This window comes from Aegilops tauschii, chromosome 5, assembly GCF_002575655.3.
Source record: "Aegilops tauschii subsp. strangulata cultivar AL8/78 chromosome 5, Aet v6.0, whole genome shotgun sequence".
NCBI classification, from domain to species: Eukaryota; Viridiplantae; Streptophyta; class Magnoliopsida; order Poales; family Poaceae; genus Aegilops; species Aegilops tauschii.
In genome coordinates, this window is record NC_053039.3 from 563,671,889 (window position 1) to 563,681,016 (window position 9,128).

The window sequence follows — 9,128 nt, forward strand, 5'->3', positions numbered from 1 at the left end:
CCGCGACACGGCCTGGCATCGGACGGCGGCTGCTAAATTCGTCGCGCCGGCGTCGGCTCGTTTGTAGGCGCGTCTCTTTGGTTGGGATAGCAGCAGGTCTCGGGTGAGGTGGTGTCAAGATCTTGGATGTCGGGGCGGCGGCCCTGGTGGTGGTTGCGCGGTACTCTCGGGCGGAGGTCGTGGCTTGGTGCTGCCCGGTGGCCATGGCCATGTGGGCGGCAATGGACGCCGGGGTGTGGCGTTGAGTTTTGGCCGGGGTGAAAACCTGTTCTATCTACGGACGGACCGGCGGCGGCGAAGCTCGTTCCCTTCTTGAAGGCGTCGTCGCGGCTCTCATTGCCCGTCGTGCGGCTCCGGGGAAACGGTGGTGGCGCTCCGGTGTTGTATCCTTCCTGAAGGCGCCGCCTTGAAGCCCACGGTTCATCATATGCGGCTTTATCTCTTCGCGGTGGTAGTGCTAGGGGTGGTGTTGCCGCGCTCAGCGCCTATGTATCATGCCTTGGGTGTGTGTGCGTGTGTTGTGGTGGCGTGCGTTTGTACTGGGTTGCTGGGATCGTGCTTTATATATAAAGCGGGGCGAAAGCTCTTTTCAGCAAGTCTATCATCACAAGTTTTTCAATTAGTCCTCCATTCAAGTGCATTTACGTACATGTTGTTTGTTCGTTAATTCATCTGGTGTTGGAACGCAAGATTGATCCTCGGGATCGACCAGTAAACAGGAAAGACGGCTAGGAAATCAGTCCCGAAGGCACGCTCTAAAGGGCCACGAGCTCTACTCTTGCCCCGGGTCCCTAAAATCCCAGGACCGGCCCTGCCCGTAGACATCGGCGGTGTGCGGACGCACGCCACCCTCACTCGTCGCAGCCATTAATAGCAAATGTAGCACCTACAGCCACCGGTTGCAGCTCACAACTATGTTGGTTGTAGCTTGCCCATCTGTGGTTGCAGTTCGCCAGCCACCGGCCGTAGCATCGCCCCCTGTCGATTGCAGCTCGTCGGCCATCGATCGTAGTACCGCCTTGTGTCAGATTTAGCTCTCCGGTCAACAGTTGTAGCACCGTCCGGTGCCGGTAACACTACTAAAAAAACAGCTATAGCCAATATGGACACTAATGGCGCACTATGCATGTGGTGCGCCATTACTAAATAGTAATGACGCACCATGTGTTGGTGCGCCATTAGTGTGCAAATACTAATGACGCATCACATCCACGGTGCGTCATTAGTAAAAAAAAAATTTTATTTTTTCAAAACTACTAATGGCGCATCAGGGGATAGTGTGCCATTACTAGTTAAACTAATAATGGCGCACCACTCCCACGGTGCGTCATTAGTAAATATGTTTCAAAAAAAATTCAAATGTTTTTTTATTTTATTTTTTAAACTACTAAACTAGTAATGGCGCACCACTCCCACGGTGCGCCATTAGTAATTATGTTTCAAAAAAAATTCAAATGTTTTTTTTATTTTATTTTTTAAACTACTAATGGCGCACCGTGGGTGTGGTGCGCCATTACTAGTTGGTGCGCCATTAGTAGTTTGGCCCAAACATTCCCCCGAATGCACCCCGACCGTCATTTCAGTTTAATAAAAATAAAAGAAAATGATAGAAATGTCAAAAAAAATATAAAAGAAAATAAGATTCCCATGTGATATGTGGTCTAGTTGTTAGCAAAATTTACAAACATGAATTTTCAACTTTTTTGCAAAATCTCTCAAGAATTTGTAAAATGGGCATAATTTTTGCATACGAACTCGGATGAAAAAGTTTTTTATATGAAAAATCATCTACTCGAAAAGTTACATACGAATTTAACAGGGGGAACGTTAAACATTTTTAAAATCCTCAAAAACCTAACAGAAAAAAAAGATACGGGGCTTTTAAGATCTGGAGAGGCAAAAAAATTTAAACTTACTAATGGCGCACCTGCCCATGGTGCGCCATTACTATCTTCCCGCCTTCAAAATTCAAAAAAAAATAATAATAAAGTTAGTAATGGCGCACCTGCCCACGGTGCGCCATTACTATGCCGTATATATGGCTGGGCGTGGTCCTCTCCTCCTTACCTCTTCATTCTTCTCCTCCACTCCACCTCTCCTCCACTCCATCTCCTCCTCTCCTCCACTCCATCTCCCCTTCTCTCCTCCACCATACTCTGCTCCTCCTCTCCGGCGACCTCCTCCTCCTCCTCTCCGGCGACCTCCTCCTCCTTCTCTCCGGCGACCTCCTCCTCCCTCCTCTCCTCCCCTCCCCTCACGGTTTCTCCTCCCTCCTCTCCGGTGATCTCCTCCTCCCTCCTCTCCGGTGAGCTCCTCCTCCCTCCTCTCCTCCCCTCCCCTCACGGTTTCTCCTTCCTCCTCTCTGGTGCTCCGGTGAACTCCTCTCCGGCGACCTCCTCCTCCTCTCCGGCAATGTAGGCAAGCGCCTCTCCGGTGACCTCCTCCTCCTCCTCTCCGGTGACCTCGGCCCTCCTCTCCGGCGAACTCCTCTCCGGCAAAAGAACACGGCAAAAGAACGTACAAGATCCAAAAACGAGAACAAAATTTGAAAAAAATTCGTGGAAAAAAAAGCAAAAAAACGAGCAAAAAATGGGCAAACAAATCGCGATCCAGATCCAAATTCAAAATTCAAAAATAGCAATGGCGCACGGTGGGGGTTAGACGGTGCGCCACTACTATTTTCCCGCCTTCAAAATTCAAAAATACTAATGGCGCACCGTGGCCTATACTAATGGCGCACCAGTGGTGCGCCATTAGTATTTAATACTAGTGGCGTGGTACTAGTGGCGCACCAGTAGTGCGTCATTAGTAGGCAAAACTGGTGCGCCACTAGTAGGCCTTTTCCTAGTAGTGTAACAGCTTGCCGCTCCCACCACCACCCGGTTGTAGCACCTGCCTGTGTCGGTTGTAGCTTCGGTCTGCCTTGAGCCATGGCCGCGGCTTACAATCGAAGCCGCGCTCACCACCGGTTGCAACAAATTGCGTTGCCGGTACCAGCATTCGTCAACCGTTGGAGCTCCCTCCGCGGTTGTTGCTATAGCCGGTTGCAACAACAGTGGCTACTGGTTCCAGCAACTGGCCGTCGTGGTTGTAGTGTTCGCTGCCGTCGCCTAAAATTTTAAAAAAGTGTTAACGCTTTTAAATAATGCTCCGGCCTTTTTAAAAAGTACTCGGAGTCTGTTTGGTTCAGAGCCGAGAGCTGCCGTGCCAAATTATTGGCGTTGACCAAGTGCTTCAAGAAAGGCAACTCACAATATCATTTCGAAAACATACTAGTACAAACTACAAAGGGTGGTGGTGAACTTTGTGTTTATAATTTGCATTGCAAAGAAAGGATTACACAACTTTGTGTTTGAAATGGAAAGACTGACTCGAGCTGACAAATGAGTACTGAGATGAAAGTAGAACTCACGTCAAGTTGCGGCATTTCAACGCAAAGGACTTTGAAAAACACAAGCAAACCGATGGATTCTTTCCAAGGCCAGGGCAAACCTGAACCTCACCACACGGCTGACAGACTAACAACTACTAGATGAAACTGTTATCGAATAGTAGTTCAGAGATGAACTCTGCACCCCGTTCCAGCACGAACAGTATCCCAACAATTCAGCAAACTTTCAGGGACATTATAACTACACATAATCATTGTCAATCTTCCTGAGAGAAGATACGAATGTGCATATATTTCCAGTACGTACGTACAGCAGTAACTTGCAGCACCTACCAAGCTATAACAGAGCCCGCTCTCAGATCAAACAGCCACGCTACGTTAAAAAAAAATAATCTTCTGAATTTATTTTTTGGTCAATCCAACCGAAATGGCTGACACGGTGACATCGGCGCTAGAAAGAGCAGCATCTCGACGAAACGCTGGCGGGTTCTCCGCCGGACACCAGGATGGACTGCCCCTCCCCGACGGCGCCGGCGCCGGAATCATCCGTCGACGACAGCGCCTTCTTGCTGACGACCCGGTAGATCTCGGCGAGGACGGTCTGGAAGGCCCTGTCGACGTTGGTGGCGTCGAGCGCGGAGGTCTCGACGAAGGAGAGGCCTTCCCACTCGGCGAAGCCCGCGGCCTTGTCGGTGGCGACGGAGCGGAGGTGCCTGAGGTCGGTCTTGTTGCCGATGAGCATGATGACGATGTTGGAGTCGGCGTGGTCGCGCAGCTCCTTGAGCCACCGCTTGACGTTGTCGAAGGTGGCGGCCTTGGTGACGTCGTAGACCAGCAGCGCCCCGACGGCGCCCCGGTAGTAGGCGCTGGTGATCGCCCGGTACCGCTCCTGCCCCGCCGTGTCCCATATCTGCGCCTTGATCGTCTTCCCTTCCACCTGAACAACACAAGTGTTGCAGCAATGTGCTTAATTTCAGATGTGTTGATCATTGAAGAATATTTTTGGGCAAGACGGATAATAATGTTGATGCTGGCTAACTGACATCGACATACAAATTTTAAGCAGGTGCAGCAATGGAATTAGAGATCTTTGGAGAATATTTCTGAGCAAACCGAACAATAATGTTGATGCTGGCTAACTGACATCAACAGACTAATTTTTAGAAGGAAGGTGCAACTGTCAACTGAATGGCAAGTCATTGATTGGGTGGTCAGGAATGTTGGACGTGCAATCACATTTCACATCATTGCCTAACTACCATCCGCCTGTCCTAATCTCAGGTTATGAATTTTGGTACCAATCAAATCTCTGTGATGATGCAATTGGTGACTTGAAACTGAAATGGCACTTTAAAACAGCCATCGCCCAGATTTAGTTACAGAATGTGTTGAAGGTGCGGATGGCATATGGAAGCAGCTAGCAGCGGGCAGCAAGATTGACGTGGTCATTGACAAAAAGAAACTGGCATTAATGATATACAGGGATAACATAGTCAACAACTTTGACAAACGAAACACTTGGTTATATTCGAAAGAAAATTCATGATTGGATGATTTCAAGGGTATTCAGGTATCGAATTTAAATCAGGATAGAAACTGAAACTGGCTCTGCTTCTACATGACATACATACTCTGTTTCAGTTCATATTTCTGTTACGGTTAAAATTGATCCAAACAAGCTCAAATTCAAAAAGACTCTGGGCCGAATTTCGTTCAAATAGTAGCTAACTGCCAATATAGTTTTTCTGCTGAATTGCTGATAGTATAAACTGCACCCAAACGATTGCCTGAACCCACTAGAGAAGGGGCGCAAAGAAGTTACTAAAAGATTAGCCAAGAAGAGCAGGGCTTGAGCCTCATCTTGTACTAGTAGTGCTGTAAGAAACCAATCGATCATCCGAAGCATCCAACGATTCGGCGAATTTAAAGAAGCGAGGTGGAGCAGCGCAGAGGAGAAGAGAGTAGAAGAGGGGCCGGACCTGTGTGGTGCGGGTGGCGAACTCGACGCCGATGGTGGACTTGGAGTCGAGGGAGAAGGTGTTCTTGGTGAAGCGGGAGAGGAGGTTGGACTTGCCCACGCCGGAGTCGCCGATCAGCACCACCTTGAACAGGTAGTCGTACTCGTCGCCGCCCTGCTCCCACGCCGCCGCCCGCCGCGCCCGCGCCGCCATCCCCTCCCTTCCCCTCCCTCCAACCGATACCGATCAATCAACCTCCTCCGGCCCCGTCCCTTTCCCGGGCCAACGATGCCGGCCGCTTACTCCTCGGAGCCTCCGCCGCCTCTCGCCCGGTCGCTGTCTCTCTCTTCCCTCCCGCCCGAGGAGGAGACTGGCTGGCTGGCTGGCTGGCTGCGGCTTCTTGCTCTGCTTTGGCTGCTTGCTCGCGATGGTCTGGGAAGGAGGGCCGGGGGAGGGGCTTGATTTTTATTGTATTCCGGAAGGACAGAGTGCGGCTACGGAAACAAATGCTGCGTCCACGCGGCGCTACGTGATGTGACTTTGTCTTCTTGGCTCGTGTCCGGTGGCCTACAAGCTAGCGTATCAATCTTCAGTCTTGGTAGAAAAAAAAGTGCAATTTGTGGGTTGCGACCAGTAATTATTGTTATTGTTACATTGAATTTATTTCAAGCCATACTTTCCGAGTGACATGGCAATGTGATTAGGAGTACCGTCAAGCACTCCATGCAATTGCACTTAGTGTTTTCGCGCTGATATAAATTAGCATTTACAGAGAAAAACAATATTCTTTTTTTTTAGATTTTGTATGCTACTTTGGACGTGGAGCACCTACTCCCGAGTTTGTTTTTTGGATGCAAACTTTGACATTGTTTTGTCTTCTTGCAAAAATTTATCATAAAATGACATTTCCAGAAGTCATGGTAAAAGAAAAAAAATCGATACTCCAAAAATTCTATGTTTGAAAGCATTTTTGGAGTGCTGGTTTTTATTTTGCCATGACTTCCACAAATGTTGTTTTGGGACGAAAAATTCTAAGCACTATGAACATTTATCAAAGTCTGCACCAAAAAAAAATCAGATTTTTTTTTCATTTTTTCGGAATTTATCAAAGTAAGCACTGTGAATTCTCAAATGACTTCGGGAGTAGAAGGGGACTTTCACAGTACATTGTACTACGCAATATTTTGTTTTCTACTATTTTCTCATATGGCTGAATAATAGCTATTAGAAACATCTACGCTAACGACCATTATGATCTTAAGATAGAGATTCATGGAATAAGCAGGGATGGAAAGAACTCCGTCCACGGGGGTAGGGATATCTTGATGGAGAAATAACTATTTCTAAGTTGTCCAAGAAATAGCTACATTGTCAGTTGGACTATCTAAGAAGCCTATGGAGTAGACAGTCCGATATGTTGAGTAATCGACCCAGTGGTTCATTAAGATGTGGATGCGGTCGATCGAGCGGGAGAAGTAAGCGGGCCAACCAGGTTCATGGGTGCCTCCGCTTGCGAAAATGAACAACATAAGGGCCGAACGAGCGACAGGGGAGAAGCGTCGACGGTGGAGCAAGCAGAGGCGTCCATCACTAAGTCGGGTGGAAACATACACATTTCAACAACATGAAAGGAGGTGATGGGAATCAAGCATAGGGCGGAAAAAAAAATAGAAAGAGGTAGATTCGTCCCGCGCCGGTCCACTCTTTTACAAGTACCCAACAAAGCAATGCGCCACAAGAAACATGTCATGTAATGTACAATGCACATTCCACCAATCCATCGCATACCTTTCAGCACAACCAGAACGGTCGGCTAGGATAGGAATGTCTCGAGACGTGGACATATAGTACGTACCTTGGTGTAATGGTGGTATGCCTAGCAATATCCCACTAACAAAAGAAAAGAGGAAGAAGAAAGGAAAGATTCCCAAAACCAAAGGCACAATCCGAAGCCATTGCTATCCGGGGATAAATCCGCCAGCTCGCCGCTTTGCTGAGCTGTGGGGGAAGATCATCTCGGGACCGTTCCCAACAGAATAAAAGGCATAATCGGTTAGCCGCATTGTAAACTATGGTTTGACTCGAACAAATCAAACTCCCACCATGCAAATGATTCATTGTAGGCATATATGCGGCCGACGAGGAAAATAAATATGCTCATGAAAGTGGCTACGTGGCAGCCGATGTGCGTACAAAATTGGGCAGAGCTTTCATGCGCAGGTAAAGTCAACGTCCTCCACGTACACGCGCTTGAGTGGCCATGGGCATCACCCCCTTTTTTTTAAATCCATACGATGATGAGAATTTCGTACAAGTACACGTGTACGATTGGTCTGGCCGTGCAAAAGCAACTTTAGGGCATCCGTGGTTCAAGAGAAATCCACGTGACCAGGATTGGAAACCATACGACATTTGTTTTTGTTTTTGTTTTTTTTCTTAAAGAAGGAAGACCCCCGGCCTCTGTATCTGGACGATGCACGCAGCCACTTTATTAATTATTCACAAAGACCTTATAAAGTAGTACATCAGTAAGTCTCAAGTCATCATCTTGCCAGCATCCGTTGCTACTTCTATCCACTTGATGAAGGGGTGCCGATAGTCCGAGCCTAATACCAAACAGACCTCGCACCTAAGCCTAACATCTAGAACCAGATCTTGTGTTTGGTTGATGATGTCTGTCATTCCGTCATGTAAAACCTTTCACTCATCCTATTCACCCGAACCAAACACAAGATCCAGCTATTGCACAGTCTTCTATTTTCAGCTCTAGTAGGATTCAACGCGGTATGACCTGGGATATTTGTCTTGCTTCATAGGGAAGGGAAGGGTCCATCGTTGCCTTTAACCTGGGGAGGTGTTATCTGCGGCAACTCTCTCTGTTCAACACAGTAACAGAGACACGTGGACCGTGCAGTTACTCGCCCTTACCCCGGACCTTATTGTTATTGATGATTTCCTATCCTCTTCTCTTTGATATCATGTGAATTGAAGAGTGGCACATAGGACCGATCAAAGGGTTTTGTCATTTTGGAGCGAGCATGATAAGTCTTGAAAAGAAGATACAACTCCGGTTTTTGTGAAAGCAACCTTTCAATCTTGCTTTTCCGCCGAAATGTCACACAAAATAATGAAGTTTCTATTCACACTAAATGCATAGTGTCCATGTCAGAAAGACAATGAAGTGTCAAACTACTAATGTATGGTTTACAAAAAAAAAAACTCTCTTTCTATGGGACATACTCTCTATGCATGTCCCATAATATAAGACGTTTTTGCAAGCTAGCGTCTTATATTGTGGAACGGAGGGAGTGTCATGTCCTTGAATCTAGAGTATATCTTGACCTTTCAACGGTGAACTATCAATTGATTATTTATATGGGTTTTCTTCTTCTCTTTCCAGTGAAAAAAAACCCAGATAAATAATCAATTGATATTTGCGAAGCTAGTTTTCAGTCAGATGTGTGTTACGAGACTGACAATCAATTTATTTTTTCCAATTCATGTTTTAAAACACATTTTATGGTTTATAGTAGTGAGTTTGTGAAGCCAAACATTGCAGGAAGTCTTTAGGGCCGAGGCATGGATTCGGTATGTTTACTCTTTGTTCTGTTGATTGATCAATGGTCAAATTTAGACTCAAAATAAGAGATCGATTTTGTAAGACAAAACGGAATATACGTACGTTTCTGAAACGAGGATGGCGCGAATCCCGAGGCATGATCGAACGGCGTGGAGGACAGGAACGTGCTCGCAAGCCACAGCGACGCCACGCGCACGCT

The 9,128-nt window shown here is 47.1% G+C and overlaps 1 protein-coding gene across 1 annotated transcript; it reads right to left on the reverse strand.

The window, feature by feature from the left end:
- Positions 1–3,605: 3,605 nt before the first annotated feature.
- On the reverse strand, positions 3,606–5,791 carry LOC109743626 (ras-related protein RABA2a). The gene is made up of 2 exons (XM_020302719.4): positions 5,371–5,791; positions 3,606–4,328 (listed from the first exon to the last, which is right to left on the reverse strand). The coding sequence occupies exons 1-2, from the start codon at positions 5,560–5,562 to the stop codon at positions 3,843–3,845; spliced, it is 678 nt and encodes a 225-aa protein (XP_020158308.1). The 5' UTR covers positions 5,563–5,791; the 3' UTR covers positions 3,606–3,842.
- Positions 5,792–9,128: the final 3,337 nt, after the last annotated feature.